This window comes from Pseudonaja textilis, chromosome 3 (assembly GCF_049901715.1).
Source record: "Pseudonaja textilis isolate UNSWEBS1 chromosome 3, rPseTex1.2, whole genome shotgun sequence".
Classification (NCBI taxonomy): domain Eukaryota; kingdom Metazoa; phylum Chordata; class Lepidosauria; order Squamata; family Elapidae; genus Pseudonaja; species Pseudonaja textilis.
Window position 1 is genome coordinate 162,693,861 of NC_141992.1, and position 19,203 is coordinate 162,713,063.

A 19,203-nucleotide genomic window follows, 5' to 3' on the forward strand; every position below is an offset into this window, starting at 1 on the left:
TACAACCCTAATTAACTACATTTTAAGTCTGTTGCCTTTTATTATGAGGTAATTTTACAAACACAGTTCAATCCTAGCACTGGGGAAAAAATATCAAAATATATTAATTGTGAAGCTAACGCAGACCATACATCAGTCAATATTGCAGTTATCGTAACTGGCCAGTGTTACCTTCAAAGAAGAAGATTTTACTTTTGGGGGGAGAAAACATCATTAGTAAATCTTAATTGGAAACTGGAAATGGTGGCAAAGTGGATAAAATTAGATCCTGTCCTTGGGCAAAATATCACAGTGTACAGATGGTATTCAGCAGGTTCCGACCAGTTCTGGAGAACCTGTTAGTGGAAATTTTGAGTAGTTCGGAGAATCGGCAAATACCACCTCTGACTGGAGATTTTACTGTATCCTTCCCCTGCCACGCCCACCAAGCCACAACCACAGAACCGGTAGTAAAACAATTTGAATCCTACCACTGTCACAGTGCTAGTTAGTGTACAACTTTCAAAATTGTAAATGACTCCTAGAGTTCTCAAACCGTCCATGCAAAAAAATTGGAACAGATAGTGCAGTTTTATATTTCAGGGGCTGACATAGAAAAGAGGGGGTCAAGCTATTTTCCAAAGTACCTGAAGGCCAGACAAGGAATAATGGATGGAAACTGATCAAGGAAAAATTCAACCTGGAAATAAGGAAAAATTTTCTGACAGTGAGAACAATCAAGCAGTGGAACAACTTGCTTTCAGAGGTTGTGAAAGCTTCATCACTGGAAGCTTTTCAAGAAGAGACTGGACTGCCATATGTCAGAAATGGTGTAGTGTCTCCTGCTTGGGTGGGGGGGTTGGACTAGGAGACCTACAAGGTCCCTTCCAACTCTATAAATCTTTGTAGTTAAGGTTAATGTAGTTTGACCAAAATATTGTCCCACAACATCCTCTAAGCTCCCATACTGATTTATAAGATCATAAACAATGTACTTTGGTGACAAAGGTTAGAACATGCGAAGTAAAAAAGAGATTTGGGGTATAAATAAAATAACCATTTATTCTAGAACATGAAAAACTTGCCACCATTGTGCTACTATATGAAGAAACTGCACATTATACTATACAGATTAGACATTCTGTTACTGATTGCAAAATTTATAGGTGGAACACTCAAGATTAAACTTTCAAGAAATTCTAACATCCCTTGCAGAGCTATCAAAAAGAATAAATTTTCAGTAAAAATTGCTCTTCAAAACTGACATAAGACATTCTTGACTGTTCAGCATACAAAACACTGATTTGCTATAAATATATACAATTTCTTAACTTTCAAGAGGCATGGGAAAACTTGTCAAAAGAAAAATTATAGACAACTAAATCAAGTGTACTTTTAGCACCACCTAGGGAAAAATTCTGTATTAAACAGTTTTTTAAAGGCAAGTCTTCTGTTAAATGTTATTCTCACTGAATAAAAATGTTTTATAATTATATATTGGAATCAAACTATTCTTCCAGGAACAGTGAGTCTTTATTTCCATATATCCTTGTATAGAGAATTGCTGAATTACTCAAACTGGCACTTCAGAGACACTTTAAAGATTAACACATTGAATTAAAACTTTCATAAATGTAGAGTTCAATGAGTGTTTTTTCTACAGGAAACATTTGCTATTCTGGTACAATAGTCAGTGCAGTTTGCAGTGCAGTATTTCTATTTTTCTATCATATTCTATTAGAGTCCATCCAGAGTAGTTGAGGGAAAATATTATGTTGCTGATTGTAAATGACAATTATAATCCTTTGTCTCCCTCTGGAGGGGTTTCACACAGAACTGAAAATGTGTTTCTGTGTTTCTGAAAGTTTTGTTTTCCCTCTTCTCAAAACAAGGTATTTAATAAAGTTAATGAATGTAACAATGGAAATTTTGGTTTGGGAAGGAAAGAGATGCACCTAGATATTTACCTAGATACTTATATTCAATAAAGTATTGGCTGTGTTTGCATGTCACATTAAGCCACAAACCAGCAAATGCTATGTTTTAGACTAGTATGTTGTACAACTTCAATAAACATGATTGATTTATGTTCAGGATGTCAAAGCATCCTTATGTAGGAAGTTAGCACCACCCCTCTCCTGGAAAATTGAAATAGCCTAGGAAATATTAAACAGGCAGAATATTTTCTCTAAAAAGAATAAACACTCAGAAGCAGAAACTCACCTCAGAAGCAGAAACTCACCCCCACCTTTGTTAATGGGTGGGCCATTAAGGCCTGGGCCAGAATACTTTGCATAACAAAAATCACCAGGTAGGGCTGTGGCAATTGCCAAAAGCCCTTTTAAGGGCATGGTCATCCAGCAAGGCTCAACCAAGCCTGGAACTCAGGACAGCCTACAAGTTGCCCCTGCATGGTCCCATGAGGGGTCTGAAAACCAATTAGAATACAAGCTCCAATTCAAATCCCAATAGAGGGTATAAAACCCAGGCACTCTCCAGCACCTCAGCCCTTTTTTCTTGATCTCTTCCTTCACATTGAAGCATGTGAGCATCCTTCCTTTTCACTCTGGAGCTCCATGCCATGTGGTCCTGATATCAAACCTTCCCAAGAGCCTCCATGTTTCCAGTGTCCTTTTCCCCACTTGGAACTGAACCCAGAAGGATATTTCTTCCAACACTTAAAACAGGTTAATTAAATATATTAGTTTTAACCATGGCAAAGTATGTAATACAAGTACAACCACTTGTTTTCAATAGATAAAGGATTTTAGAAGCCTGTACAAAGCCACTCCACCATACAGTTATTCCAAAATGAAAGGGTTGTAACTGATTAATATACAATGGAAACAAAACGTCTGAAGAAAGGAAACCAGAATGGAGCAGCATGTTAAGAAAACACAAACAGAAAATTTATGATAGCAACATTACCCCTGAAGACAATATGAAGCTTATGTGAGATTGATATTCCCTACTGGTAACCTCTAACTCACAACCATAATTTTTTTACATTTGTTGGATAATATAACTGCCACACCCACTTAATGGGAGAAACTGCAGATGTAAAATCAGGAATTGCCCTAATTGTGAAGGATCTTCACCCTCCCATTCTCCTCAGTGTTCCAGAACTTTTAGAAATTGCTGCTCCCCACCACCATCCCCCTTGGGAGGGAACCATTTTTATGAGCTTTATTTCTTAAGAATACAAAAAGACTAATCAGACCTCTTATTAGATGCACCAAGTCCACATAGGATATAATGGAGAGCTAACTGATGTCAAACTCAACTAATGTTCCTTCCTGAAATTCTTTTATTAGAAACTTTTATTAGACTCTTGAAAGAGTGCAGAGAACAGCAACAAAGATATTAGGGGAATGGAGGTTAAAACATATTAAGAACGGTTGCTGGAATTGGATATGTCTACTTAGTTTGATGAAAAGAAAGACCAGGAGTGACATGATAGCAGTGTTCCAATATCTCAGGGGCTGCCACAAAGAAACATTCTATTCTCCAAAGCACCTGAGGGTATGACAAGAAGCAATGGATGGAAACTACTCAAGGAGAGAAGCAACTTAGAACTAAGGAGATATTTCCTGACAATTAGAACAATCAATCAGTGGAACAACTTGCCTCCAGAAGTTGTGAATGCTCCAACACTGGAAGTTTTTAAGAAGAGATTGGATAACCATTTGTCTGGAGTGGTGTAGGGTTTCCTGCCTAACCAGGGGGTTGGACTGGAAGACCTCCAAGATCCCTTCAAACTCTATTATTCCATTGTATTATAAACTGATCACCAAGCATACTCATAGCCTTATGAATCATTGCATGCAGTCCATTGTCCTTTTCCATCTCTGCACTCTGCTGCCTTTAATAGCAACATTCCCAGGCAGGATTACTGGCAATATGAAAGTGTTGAATTGCATCCAAGCTGTTTAGATGATTGGCAGAGAATTACTAAGACAGTGCAGCAGATAAAATTATGATGTATACACAGCCCTACCCAATCTTATCAATCCCTTATCAGCTTCCTCCATGTTCACCTATTTAAATAGGAGCAAGGTGTCTATTTCTCTAAATTTCCTTTATCTTGCATTTATATATATTGCAACAACCCGTAATATGCTTGTTATGCCTGCATGGCCCCATGGGAGTCTGACAACCAATCAGAATAGAAGCTCCAATTCAAATCCCAACGAAGTTTATAAAACCCAGGCACTCTCAGCATATCAGCCCTTCTTGATCTTTTCCTTCACCTTGGAGCATGTGGTCATCCTTCTTTGGAGCTCCAAGCCATGTAGTCTTGTCCACCATTAAACCATCTTTCCAAATAGCCTCCATGTTTCCAGTGTCTTTTTCCACACTTGGAACTGAACCCAGAAGGATAATTCTTCCAACACCTGAAAGCCAATCTTTTTGATGTAGCTTTGAATATATGGCAGTAGAGCAATGAAAAAGAGAAAAAGGAAGTACATTGGGGTGCTGACTTACATTCCCACCCCCTCATGTATATATCCCCACTCGTACTATCTACATACACAATTTATGAATGAGTGATTGCTTAGTTGAATGAATACAAGTTAGTTCCATGGCCATATATTCAGTGACCCACGGAGCAGCACAATAATCGAAAGAATGACGTTTTTTCTCCTCGATCGAGGGTGTACACTATTGCCGTTTTAACTGCTCTTCATTGCGGCAAAATAAAGATTGTTTTTACTGGGAGGGTGTATTAAAAGAACCTAGCATGTATCATCATGGGACCGAACTATTCCAGATTTACGCGGAGAAATAACCATTCAACTAGAAGGAAGCTTTACACTTGTCCCGTCGCCCGCCCACCGCCTTCCCCCCTCAGCCCCGCCACGCCACCTGGTGGACTCAGAGAAAGAGTAACCTACATAACGTGCGCAGGCGCAAGCCACGCAGAAGCGTGGTAGAGCTAGGTTTGGAGGCCGGGCGTGAGAAGTGGTCCTCCTTTAAGACCTCGTTGCCACGGCAACCCTTGCTGCCGGAAGAATTCCTCAAGGATTCCGCCCATCTCCTCGAGTATCTCTGTAGTTCGGGCTCCCAAGAGCCGCTCCTTTCCTGCCGAAGATGGCGGACGACGGGATAACGGACGGGAAACGGCAGGACGAGCCGGAGGAAGCAGGAGAAACAGGCGGGCCGAGCGGCGCTGGGCGGCAGAAAGGATCCTGTTCAAGCGGACGGCCTCCCACCGTTCGGGATCTGCAGGTAGAGGACTGGGAAAGAGGGGAGAGATGGTGAAGGTCGGAACCCTATAAGCAGAGGCTTGGCCGTATCGTCTCCCCTTCCCCGTGACAGCTGCTCCGCTTTAGAAAGTGAAGAAGCAGCGATATCCTAATCAAGGGAAAGTGGAGTAATCCTTTAGGGGAGAGAATAAATTGAGAGCTATCTCTTTGAGTAGATGTCTTTGGGTTTATTTAATGGATCTGGGGACCATTGTGTCTTCCAATAGATTTTCCTACTTTTTGCCAGAAGATTTTGCTTTGAAAGAGTAAGAAGGATTCCTCATCTGAGCAGCAATAGTAATAGCACCAGCCTAATACACGTACACACTGTACAATATGGGGCTTTATTTCTCCCACATAATTAAAATCTTCCATATATATTTTGCAGAAGGGAGATGTGCCAAAATATTAGAGAAATGTATGTATGTGTTTTAATGTTGGTGAAATTGAATTCCATAATTTTAAATCGTAGCATCAATGTAATCAGTTTTCTCTTCTTATATTAGCTATAGCATACACCCTATGTTGAGCTTAGGATAATCTTAGCTATAGTACCAAGTTTTACTCACTCCAGACATTGACACTTTTGATTTTGTCCAAATCACATTTTTCTAAGTCAATTCCCAGCAGCTCAAACGATCATTGTGAATGTTGAAGAACCAGAGAACTTGTAGTTCAGCAAAGTTCTAGAAAGTCAACAGCTACCTACTGTGAGGTTGTCCTATTCATGCTTTTAATCGTACTTTTTCATGTTTGACTAGTAGTAAAGCAATATGTAACAACATCCATATTAAGAAGTATTCATTTGGCAAATACTGCTCTTCAATCATGAGATTTTAATAAAAAAATAACTGTCAGTGCTTGACTATTTATCTATACTGTTCCTTGCCCCCAGCCCTGCATTTGAAAATAGCTCATATTACTTCATTTCTTGGATCAATAGACACTTATTAATCCATATATTCTGTGCAGCTGGCACTGGCTGGATTATATGAAGATGAAATTAAAAGACAATCACCTCATCCAGGCAAACCAGCAACTAGAGTAGCCAGTCATCCCCGATTACCAGTGCAAAGGTACAACAAATGTTCTTTATAGCTGTTGGGAGATAGAATAGTTTGAAATGATAGTGATAGTTCGTATAAACATATATATGTAAGAAATATTAATATTGAGCAAGCATTTAAATGAATAATATTTCTTGATATTGAAGTATATTTAATATTGTGGATATAAATTGTGCTTCTTTATATGAGAATAAATCCTATTAAACACGGGACAACTTATTTTTAAGTGAACATCAATTGTGTTTCATTTAGGAAATCATTTGACTGCCATAAAACTTTCACTTTAACTCTGCTGAAATAAATCGACTACTATGATTATACTATCATAGTAGTATATAATTTATATTTTAATTTAAATTTAATTTACTAACTAATTTATAATTTTAGACAGCAGTTAGAAAAGTGCAAGGGTTGAGAGGAGTTTTGTAATACAGTGGAATAAGAGGTTGATGGTACCATTAAACAAATAACATTATGAATAAATTTTCTTGTTTCTTCTAGAAATTTGAGAAAACCAGAAAGAAGTATGAGTGATGACATGGATAACCAAAGGTACTATAAAATTTGATCTATTATGTTTATTTATTTTCATTTATTTATATCTCACCTGTATTATTTTTATAAAGAGGTGGTGAACATATCTAATACTCTTTCCTCCTCCTATTCTTTCCACAACAATAACCCTGTGAGGTGGGTTGGGGTGAGAAAGAATAACTAACCCAAAGCTGGCTTTATGCCTAAACTGGATTAGAAGTCACAATATCTGGGTTTCTAGCCTCATGCCATAATCATTACACCAAACTGGCTCTGTAATAGTAATTATGTGGTTTATTTCTCTTCATTTCTTAACATTGCCTTAATATGTTCTATGAGAATGGAATGCATTTTTTTATTTTTAGGGCTTCAAATTTGAAAGCAAATGGGATACTTTCAGAGAGGACAGTGATATTCCTCTTGTCTGGAATATCTTAAAGTCCTTCCAGGTAGTCTGTGAGAATAGGTGGCATAGTAGTTAGAATGCAGTATTGCAGGCTAACTTGCTGCTCACTTCCAGGAGTTCAATTCTGAGCAGCTCAAGGGTGACTCAGCCTTCCATCCTTCCAAGGCTGGTAAAATGAGGACCCAGATTGTTGGGGGCAATATGCTGACTCTGTAAACTGTTTAGAGAAGGTTGTAAAGCATTATGAAGTGGTATATAAGTCTAAGTGCTATTGCTGTTGCTATAGCAATTTTCCCAGATTGTGCAACTGTGCTCTACAACTACCATATGATACATGAAAAAGTTGTGCTTGGTTTAAAGAGTTGCAGATGTTATGTGTGCATCCCAGCCAACTTTGAAGAATTTTTTTTTGCCTTAGAATCAAAAGCATTACATAGCTCTATAGCTTTCTTTGCTAGTGAGAAATACGATAGGATTGTGGAATCTTCATTCTTTCACTGTATATCTTTAATATAAAATTTATATCTCAACTAGGATAAATACATCTCAGTGGGTTCTTTTTCCAGTTAAAATAATGTATATGAAAAAAAATGTATTCAGCCTTAGCCTATCTTCTCCTAATTCTCGAAGCTTTGGGAGCCTAGCAGGAATGCTGTAGAATGAGACAGTGAGAAACTGCTGTGGGCAAGGCTTCTTTTTGCTGATCTTGTAGCTATTATATTATGGAGAATGAGAGAACTAGGAGCTCATAGAAGTAGAGTATTTTTAGGATTTTTGATTGCAAAATCCCTTGATTTTAAGTATTTTAACTACTTCAATATCTTAAACCAGTTTTGTTGGAAAGCTGACTTTCTATTTAAAAGTTTTGACTAATAGTATTGTTCTTTTTTTTAAAAAAAAAGATTTTACTCAGGTGATACAGAATACAGAATTGTTGAGTCATCTGACAATATGTCCTCCAGTAAAATAGTTGATGAACTTTTCAAAGAAGCAAGAGAACATGGGGCAGTTCCTTTAGATGAAGTATCAAGAGCTTCAGGAGACGGCCACAAGGCTAAAGTGAGTATATATAGTTTTCTAGAACATTTATTTTAATGCAAAAATGATCGTGTTGAGATTTGATTCATCTTAAATTGTACTTGAAAAGCTAGGAATTTTGGTAAATATTTCTAAGGACAAGAATGGTGGTAAAGTTACTGAAGAAATTATCTCTGCTTTTAATGTTTCTCTAAACATTAAAAGGAATAAATAACGGCATATATATTAGTTAATAATAATGAAGAACTCATTCATAAATTGTATAGAAGTTGATATTAAAGTAAGTAGTTTAACTATAATACAGATCTCTATTTTAAATATTTTATCAGTCATTTTCTGGAGGTGGATACAGATTGGGAGACTCTGCTCGGAAGCATTCTGAATATATACATGGAGAAAATCAGTATGGGCAAGATGTAAGTAAAAGTATGGTAAATAAAATTCTCTATTAAAGGAGAATCAATATGATTCTTCCAAAATAGACTTTACTTTAAGTTGCACATACATGCAAAAACAAAAACTCTGTTTCTAATTTTGTTAAATGTATTTGTGCTTCTGTGTTCTGTATTAGAGAAGTGAAGACTTAAAGATGAATATGTGATACTCATAAAAAGAAAGCATAGAAAAATGTATTCTTCTAAATAAGTGTACCTGACTACATGTTTTAGTTAGAATCTTGGTTCTAGGTTGATACTTAAGATGTTTATTCTCTCCATCTCTCTGTGCCTGATCAAAAAGATCAGAAGATCAAGTTTCCTTTGTTTGCCATGGGACAGGTAGTTCCTTTTCTGGATGCCTTTGGCTGAATTGAGAATATGGTTTTCTGAATGAATAGTGCTAGGAAAGTGGTGTTTTAACACTGATAATATTTTATTTTATATTCCATAAAATAAAATGTAGTGTGAAGACTCATTGTCTTGAATTTAGATAAATTAGGTAGATAACCTTTTAAAATATTGAATAGCTTATTTATATTTTACTGATTTGATTTCCTACAACAAGGAAGAAATACTTTATGGTTGTACTTACATTTCGTATGCCTGAAGAATCGCTATGGCAATACAGAGGCCTGCTGTGCTGTATTAGCAAGTTCTGCTCTAGGCTCTTCAGCACTAATTAATGGTCCCTAAATATAGCATGAATTCATATATAAATGTTATAGTGCACTAAGGTTGGATTCAGTCTCCCACCTGTCCAGGTAGACCTAGTTAAGTTAAATGCCAGGACTAGCAGAAGGGAGTGGCATGATTCATCGTTGAGGACAGAGGGACAGGAGTCCCCTGTAGTCTTCCTACATTAAAAGAATCTCTTGTGCAGAACAAAGTAGAAGCTATTGTTCCTAATATTGTAGGACGGACAGTAGTTTGTCAAACTTGTACTTTTTCCAATTGGATAAGACGTACGCTAAAAATCTATCCAGAGCTATTTAGTTAGGAAATAGATGATGCATTAAAAAGCAGAAGGGTGGCTAACATCGTAAGGGAGCACATTTTATTATAAATATGTGCTCTAGTTTGGCGAGCTGCAACTTCTGCATTTCTGTATACTGCAACTTCTGCATTTCCAGCTATTTGTTTCCCAATATTTAGAAAGATTCTGAAATGAAACTATTGTATAATTTTAAAGGATTCAGATATCATTTTAAATTAAGTGCTATAATACTGAAAAACAGGCCAATATGTATTGGTAAAAACAATCTATGTCTTCAAAAATCATATTTTATAAATCATTATTATGATTTATCAATAGGTTGAGATCTTGCTTAAATTGTGGAGGAATGGCTTCAGCTTAGATGATGGAGAGCTGAGATCCTACACAGATCCAGTGAATGCTCAGTTTCTTGAATCTGTTAAAAGAGGGTAGGTTTATAATCTTAGTGAGTACAATGATACATTGGTATACATTTTCATTGCCTTGATATTTTTGTAGATTTTCTATTCATTGAGAAGGAGATCATGCTTTTTATTCTTCAGGATAGAAAAAAATGCTAGATTTGCCAATGAAACTGAGATTCAGTACATGCTCTGTCACAAGAAAGTCAGATGAAACTCTGAGAGTAAAATGTAAAGAATTACTTTTGCTGAATCAAAAGTATTTCCCCCCAAAACAATCCAAATGTGTTAAATGATGTTGGGAGGACAATGTCAAAAACTACCATAAAGTCCCATTGAAATTAAATTAATTTATAGTCATTGTCTATTTTTGAACATTGAAGGGGTACATATAGTGTTCCTGATTCTATTTTCCCCACAACTACCCTGTGTGATCAATTGGACTGAGAGAAAGTGACAGCCTCAAGTCCTCTATCCTGTTCTCATGCTTAAGAGTGAACTATAACTTACAGTTTCTCTGTTTCCAGTTCAGCATCTTAAGCACTACATCAAGATATTTTTGCCGCATGCTTTAGGATAACTGGAAAAATATTTAAGAGAGCTTCGAGATACAGCAAGAATTTGCCCTTTGCAAAAAGAAGCTTGACTAAGTAAAAAACAAAAAGCTAAGATAAACGCAATAGATGTCAAAACAGCTTGATTTGAAACATGTCTTTTATAAAAACCTTCTGCTTACCTACCTAAAAAAATTAAATACAAAAGTAGCACTACAATCTTAATTAATTGATTATCTCTATTCTTAAGAGAATCAAACAAATTTTTTACAGAGTTTCTGCGGGGAAAGGGATTTCATTTCTGGAGCACCAATCCAGTAATGTCAAGTGAGCTGTTATAATTAATATGAAGGTTCAAAGAGGTGGATAAACATAAATATGTAAGAAAGAAAAAGTTATTTGCAAGCAATTAGTACTTCTTTGATTACCAAAGCAAATAAACAGATGATAATTACTAAAGAATTATGTTTCCTATATTTGACCTGTGCAATTCATGTTTGTTTGATTTACGAAAACAGTGATTTTGTACTTTGTATTTTGTAATAAATACTCTTGATAGAGTACTTATTACAAATATTTCAAAAATATGTTTTTTGTTTCAAAGAGCAGTTAGAGCTAGAATAGCACATTAAACTCCAGTCTATGTTCAGCATTGCATTTAATGACAGGCAAAGGTGATGGTAGTAAAAGAAGAAAGAGGAGAGACATTTGATGCCATTGAAGCCGTTGCTGGATATTAAGGATGTTGGTAGTAGTAGTGGTGGAAACATGAACAATTGGAGCTCCAGAACAATTGGCAAGAAGCACCCTTGTGGAAAGTAGACTCCTAGAATATTGTGATAGTAATTAAAGTCAGTATGGAAGCCATAGATGACACTGGAAATGGAGGTGACTAACTCGATAGGGAGACCAATTGCTTGGCCGCAGCAGCAGAGCTGCTAATCAGCTGTTGAATTGTATTATGTGCTTGTCTGGAGAGGCTGCTAGGCAATGGGATGTTGGATGCTGGTGATGGTAAGTGCTTTCTCAGTGGTTAGAGTTTATGTAACAGCAGCAGTGGCATCTGCACATTAGTGGTGGTACCAACCTGGGTACAATTGGACCAACGTGTTGAAGGACCAAGGTAACCCTTGGTGTGTGGGAATGGGCTGAAGGCCAAGTTGAGTGCTAGTCTGTTTCCTATGGTTTGTGCAGAATCCACTACACTGGGCAACCATAATCTCTCTTCATGTATTATCAGGACCTCAAAGAAGTAGATTATCAGATGTCTGCTCTAATTGTTCAGAGTGCCTCATAAGTACTCTTTTAACATCTGAATGAGACCATTGAGTGAGGATAGTACAAGTCATCCATAAGCATGCTGAAGATAATCAGTTATATATCTCAATCCATCATGGATGCTGATATTTTATCTCGGTGCCTGGATGCTGTGGGCTTCTGGACCAGGAAGAACAGGCTTAGAATCAACTATTGTAATAACAATGGCTGTAGATTTTGGGTTCATCTGCCCATGGCAAATCTTGGAATCTTGCTAGATTCATTGCTTATGCTCAAAGAACAGATAGCAGTTATGCCTTCGAGGGCCTTTTCACAAACCCATCTTGTGTATTAATTATGCCATTTTCTGGATCAGAAAACCATACTTATGCTGACACAGCCTTGGCACATTTCACTGGATCACTGCAATATGTTTTACTTAGAGCTGCTCTTGAAGACCACTTGAAAGCAACAGGGGTCTAACATGCAGTAGTGAGAGTACTTATAGGTATACATTAATATACATGTAACCCTGCACTAGTTGCCCAGTAAGCTTAAAGATGCTGTTTGTGAGCGATAAAGCTTTTCATGGCACAGAAACTGGCTATTTGCAGGATTGCCTGTCTCTAATTATGCTTCCTATCCAGTAAGTCTGACAGCGCTGGCATCCTCTCTGTATTGTCACTCAAGCAGTGTCATTTGGCAGAACCAAGAGCATTTCCTTCATGATCTGAATACTGCTGACCCTGTCTGCCTTTCAAAAGACTAAAGATCTTGATCTTCCTCCAGACATTAATTGTGTATACCATTATGAGTCACAAGCCAAGTGGGCAGCCATATAAATTAATAAATAAGAAACAGTTTGCTCTATTCTACAGAATATATATTCAGTGATCATACTGCAGTATTATAAAGAATAGTCCTTTATTTCAGAAATCTGTCCTTTAGACTTATTTATTTGTCAAAAATTCAACTTTCATCCTTTATTTTGGTCATTTGATTTTTACTGTACAAATGATACCCATTAATGCACAGCCTTTAGCATTTATGTGAAAAATATGGAAATGGGATCGTCTTTTATATATATATATATAGATAGATAGAGAGAGAGAGAGAGAGAGAGAGAGAGAGAGAGAGTTTGATTTTATATAATTTTATTAGAATACATGTTTTATAAAGTTTTTCTTGGTTATTCTTTAACAGCCTCTTTCAGATTTGCCTGTTTGTCAGGTTCGTCCTTTATTTTTTGCAAAAAAATATGATCACCTTAAATACATGCAAGGCTATAGAGAACTGTCTATCTGTTGAGTAGCATTTGGTGATATAATATTAAAGACGCGGTTGGGAAAAAGCCAAATCACTTTTAATATTTTACTGTTCGGCTTAGTTTATAGATTTCCTCGTAAAATAAACTATTGTTGTTCTTTTTTCTGCTGTTAAGAGAGATTCCTGCTGAACTTCAACGACTAGTGCATGGAGGTCAAGTTAATTTAGATATGGAAGATCATCAAGAGCAGGAATATATAAGACCGAGACTGAAGTTCAAAGCTTTCAGTGGAGAAGGTCAGAAACTTGGAAGGTTGGTTTCTTAAAAAAAAAAAATGACTTCATTTAAAAAGAAATCATACCAAACTGTTATTAATTACAATTGAAAGTAGGGGAACATGAGACAAACATAATGCCAATTAAAACCAGAATCCAAGAACACTGGCTGGCAGCCAAACACCACAATCCCAAATCCTTAATCTCTACCTACACCAACACCAAACAGCACCAGTTCAATTGGAGCAACACAAAAATCATCAGCCATACTATCACCTACCATGCTTGTAGTTCATCAAAGCCTGGCACCATAAGCAATTTCACCAACAGGCACACTGACCTACAACCAGCCTATGAATCCCTCAGAAAAAAAATCAACCACACAGCCAACCAGAAACAGCACCGACCCTCAACCAAGGTATGCAACCCAGCCTTCTTACAATCTTTATGAACTGTTGCCTTCTGGCAGAAGATACAGAACAATTAAAAATCGTACCACACGTTTTCTGAATAGTTTTTATCCCAGAGCTATAATTGCACTTAACAATGAATTTAAGGACCACCATCAGTGAGCTGTTGGACAGTATTACTTGATATGTTGTGTGGATGCTTGTGTGTTTTTAGGAGGCGGGGAATTTTGGCAGGTGGAGAGGTGTTTGGGGATTGTCATGTGTGTGCGCATGTTGAGTCTGGTGTCTGGGTGTTATGTGAATTTTGTTGTATGTATACTGTGCATATACATACAATGACAATAAAGAATTCAATTCAATTCAATCCTCCCACCAGCATTTTATTTCCCAATGACGCTGACCTGATGTAATCTCCTTATCACAAGACCCATCACAAGACTCATTGATGACTCACAGAACCCTTGACACACCCACACCCTGAAGTCCTTATAAACAGAAAAACACTGATATCCCCTAAACTCTACTGAAGATATTACTTAGCCTGGTAATGAAACATTTGTAAATCCACCCACAAGCTCAGAGAATAAACCTTCACTCTCATCCTACACCCAAGTTACAGATATTTGCCACTATTGCAAAGGAGTTTAGAGTATTGTGGTCTGGGATTTCTAGGAGTTGCAGTCCTGATACATTTAAAGGTACTGTATTGGGGAAGAATGTTGCTTTTTGCATTTTTTTCCCTCATGCCTTCAAATGAGTCTTCACACCCAGTGTTTGCCTGGACAATTCACTGCAGTTTTCTTGGCAAGATTTATTTGGAAGTGGTTTGCCATTGTGTGTTACATAAGGCTGGGAGATAGTAAATGGTCCAAGCTGACTTCGTGCTAAGGCAGTCTTCCAGTTTCTAGGCTCAATGTTAATGTCTACTGAAATTATTAAATATGGAACAAATAATATCGAGAACTTATCTCAAAATTAAAATAAAAATAGCAGCTAAGTATAGTTCCTTAAATTGTTAGTGCCATGAAATGATCAAATTTTTTACATATATTTTATTAGAATTTCAAGACACGTCAAACCAATTAGTTGAGTGTTTATAAACAAACAGATGAGAACTAAATATTCAATCAAGGCAATTCTACTCAAGGGTTTTTCCCAGAAGAGTAAATCTGCAAAGACTGTGTTTGCAATCTGCAAAATATTTTTATTCCTGCAAAAGTCATGTTCTTTAAATTAAGTATGCAAGAGTACAAATTTTTATTCATAATATTTCAATAGTTTACTACAAGGAATAAGCAACGTAGTGCCCTCCAAATTTTTTTGATTTCAAAATTATCAGAAAAAAAATGATTGTGGTAATTCGTAAAAAGCTTTAATGCAAAACAACTGATGAGTATCAGATTACCTATGTCTGGACTATATAATTAGCTTTGTTAAAATATATGTGATATTTAAATTGAAGGAAATTACTTAAAATGTATTTTTACACATAATTACAGCAAAAGTTTTTATTTGCAACTAAGAGCCATTGCTTAACCTCTTCCAGATAAATGTTCAATTACTCTTTTAGCTGCCTTTCAGTTATTACATATATCTATTTATTCTTTTCAAGCCAGCAGAATGGCTTTGAAAGGGGACATAGGGCTTTGTCTGTCTGAAACTAAGCAGAAAGACACAAAGTTTAATATCGGGAAAGGTCAGCTAAAGAAAAATTAACTTTGAAAATAAGATGTTTGGAATGCTGCTGGCTGTTTCATTCTTGAACACTATGCAGGTAGCCGTCGTCTTACAGTCATAATGGAGCCTGCCAGATATGGTCATAAGTTGTGATGAACATAAAGTAGGTCATCACATGACCTTAAGACCTTTTATCTTCAGTGATCCTTAAGTGAACTCCACAGTTGTTTAGAAAACCCATTGTGCACTATAGAGCATTTTTATCAGAATCTGGAAGTAAACACCATATTCAGTAAAAACTTCATATATCACTCTCATGTGCCCAGGGACACTGTAGACAGGCAATTAAATTCCAACAACTTGGTCATGTGACTGAGGGTGCCATCAAAACTTTAGAACCAAGTTGTATGCACCTTTGGGAGTGTCTGTCATAACTTTGGGAATGTGTCATAACTTTGAATGTTTGTTGCAGTAAGTGACCAGTCGTAAAGTGAGGACTATATGCTTCTGATCACATGACCAAGATCAAACATGCTAATAAAAGATTGGAAAGAATTCCAGAATCGTGTCCTATATCTTTTCGCTACCTTGTTTTATTTTCTTTCAGCCTTACTCCTGAGATTGTTAGCACACCTTCATCTCCAGAAGAAGAAAACAAACCTTTTCTTGATGCCACTGTTCCAATAGATGCCACTGTACCAACAACGAAGATCCAGATTCGTCTAGCTGATGGCAGTCGCTTAATACAAAGATTTAATCAAACACATAGGTAAGTAAGATAAGTTTCCTGCATTGTAAGATCTTGGAACTGAACAGACAGTCTCCAAAATTCCTTCCAATCTTCCGTTGTTAGTATGGTAGCATGCTGATCCAATAACTAAATTGTAAATCTTATTCATGCCAACAGGATTACGGATATACGAAATTTTATTGTCCAATCTCGTCCTTTGTTTGCCACAACTGACTTTGTTCTTCTGACTACATTTCCACATAAAGAACTTACAGATGAAAGCCTGACATTACAAGAATCAGATATATTGAATACCGTGATATTACAACAGCTGAAATAAATTTAAAGCCTATCTGTGCAAGATAGGTTCTGGGAATACATAATGTTGCATGTTGATTTGCAAGGTAGCTTCAAATAAATGAAGAAAAGACCAAAAGAATTCCCTTGTTTTCCAGTTAAATATAGCAACTGACTTTTAAACCTGTTCAGTCTTCCAGTAACAATTTATTCAAATTGCAGGTCAAAAAGATTTGTTAAACAAATGTTGAATTTGTATTCTTCCTAGTTCAGCTTTTGTGAATTCAAGTACTTTTATGGAAGTGGGGGAACAGGGAAAGAAAAAAAAGACAGAACATGCATACGAATGTACATTTGATACTTATAGGAATACAGTGAGGGGGATTGTGTGTGTATAGCATGGGATTCATTTTCTGTAAAACCTGAACTATAGAAGAACTTTTCACTGTATCAGCAATTGAGAACTTTAGTTTCTTAGTCCCATTTGTCACTTAGAAATATTTTGTTCATAGAATGATGTCTTTCACTTAACTAACATGATTTTAACACAATCTCTGTGTTGTGCCACGAGGTAGTTTGCTCTGTCATTCCCTTTTAATATCAGTTATTATTAACTTTTAAGTGCCAGGTTGCAAAACAGGTGCAAAGTATTTTTTACTTTTATTCTGTAAACTGGTTTCCTGTTACCCAATGTGAACTCTAACTTTTATGACTAAAGAGATAAATATAATAAAATAATATGTATGATTTTTAAAGTCTGGCTTAAGAGGGAAATAGTGTGCTGTGTCCTATTAAATAGGTAATTGAGAACCAATTAATAGTCACTTTGCAATATCACTTTTACACCTGGATTTGAATAGCAGTGAGTATGTACCTTTCAACAACGTGTATGTTTGTTTTGAGCATGCAGGTTAGCTTCTGCCACTGGAAATTATTACAGAGGTATGATCATTGAACTTTGGATATTACAAAGCATTTCTACTCCAGGTTAATTTGTATGGCTGGTTGCTTTTCCAAGCCATTTTCCAAAAAAACAAATTTTGATTTTGCAAACTTCATAAATCCAAATTAAAGATTTTAGTGGTGTGCCAAATTTCACTTCAACTTCTGGTTATGCTCTGTTGTAAATAATAAAGAAGAAAATGTGCAACACAGGATGTACAGATCATCTTGGAATGTTATCCACAGGTATAGAATACTAGATTAAGATTCCACATGTAGCATTTTAAGTATAGCATCAATTGATATAAGGAAAAGAATAGAAAGAACCGTTTTTTAAAAAAGTGCCCACATATGTTTGCTTAACAAGGCACAGCAAAATTTATCAACACAAGATTGTATGTACAAATTCCATTGTTCCCCAAAAGCACTTGACTATAAAAATGTCTGAAGTGTAAGATGACGTGATAATACATCACACTGTATTTAACTGTATTGCACTTGTATCTTCTAATCACAATATATGAATCTTGTGAATAGATGGTTTATAGTATTATATCAATAATTATTTGACCAGCATAGTTTTGTTTAAAATAATAAAAGTGTTATCCATTGTTAAGGATTTTTAGTGGCAGCTTTTCAGAAGGCCTACTGAAATTATACAGCTTATTCCTCAGCCAAGGTATTTTTTCCTCCTTTTTAAGCTAAGTTTATGAAAATATATTCAAAGATTTAAACATCCCTATAGTATTTTTTGTCTTCAATTTTCTGCCCAGAAATCCAAGCCTATCACGAAGGGAAGTTGCCTTTAAGTATAGGATATAATGCTTGAGTGTAAATTTTAAGTAGGGTTAGCTCCAGATTTCTACAACTCGGTTTGTAATTGGTACAGACTACTTTAGTTCGCAAAGACATAAACAATTTTAAAAAGAGAAAAAATGTTGAAAGGAAAGCAAGATTTTGAAAGTATAATATGTGCATGATTGAACTAAAAATAAATTCCCATTATGGTGTAATTAATAAAGAACATGTTTAAATGACAATGCTTCTGTATATTTTTCATGTTTAATTTGAAAAACAGAATTGTTCATTCTGCCCCTGTCTTAAATCTGAGCATCAAAGAAGTTAATTCATAAGACAATTACAACTTTCAACTGATTTTGAGGACAATTCATAATAAATTGCCATTTTTAAACTGTCCAACTGACTTGCAGTAAATATGAAAAGCAAGAAGAAAATGTTAAAAAAAGGCCCATTGCTTCATATATGAAAACGTAATATATTTTCAATTTCAATATAATATTGTTATATACATCTGTTTTGCCATTGCGTTTCCCTATTAATGAAACAGCTGATACAAGGAAAATATTATGAAGTAAATTAGCTATCCTAAAATTCTCACTGGACTATAGTTATTTTATTTTGAGCTAAGCTCGAATTAATTCAGTCCATCAGTTAATCATAAATTTGAGATGATCCCATTCACAATAATGGAAAAAGATTCGTTTATATTTAGGTACTCTGCTTTATCTCATGTCTAGTTTATAACCATAATAAATAGTAAACCTATCCAACATGGAAACTGTTTCAACCTTTAGTCCATGTGAATGTATATAAGATATTTATTACACTGTTGTGTAATATGAGATAATGTAGACTACATTGGATATTACAGCTTGAGCTTTTATTGTCAGA

The 19,203-nt window shown here is 35.9% G+C and overlaps 1 protein-coding gene across 1 annotated transcript; it reads left to right on the forward strand.

Moving 5' to 3' along the window:
• The first annotated feature begins 4,885 nt into the window (after nt 1-4,885).
• On the forward strand, nt 4,886-18,551 carry UBXN2B (UBX domain protein 2B). Its single transcript, XM_026706180.2, has 9 exons — nt 4,886-5,208; nt 6,198-6,301; nt 6,794-6,844; nt 8,135-8,291; nt 8,600-8,686; nt 10,020-10,129; nt 13,355-13,492; nt 16,150-16,311; nt 16,450-18,551. Exons 1-9 carry the CDS (start codon nt 5,071-5,073, stop codon nt 16,610-16,612), a joined length of 1,110 nt encoding a protein of 369 aa, XP_026561965.1. The 5' UTR covers nt 4,886-5,070; the 3' UTR covers nt 16,613-18,551.
• The last annotated feature ends 652 nt before the right edge of the window (nt 18,552-19,203 follow it).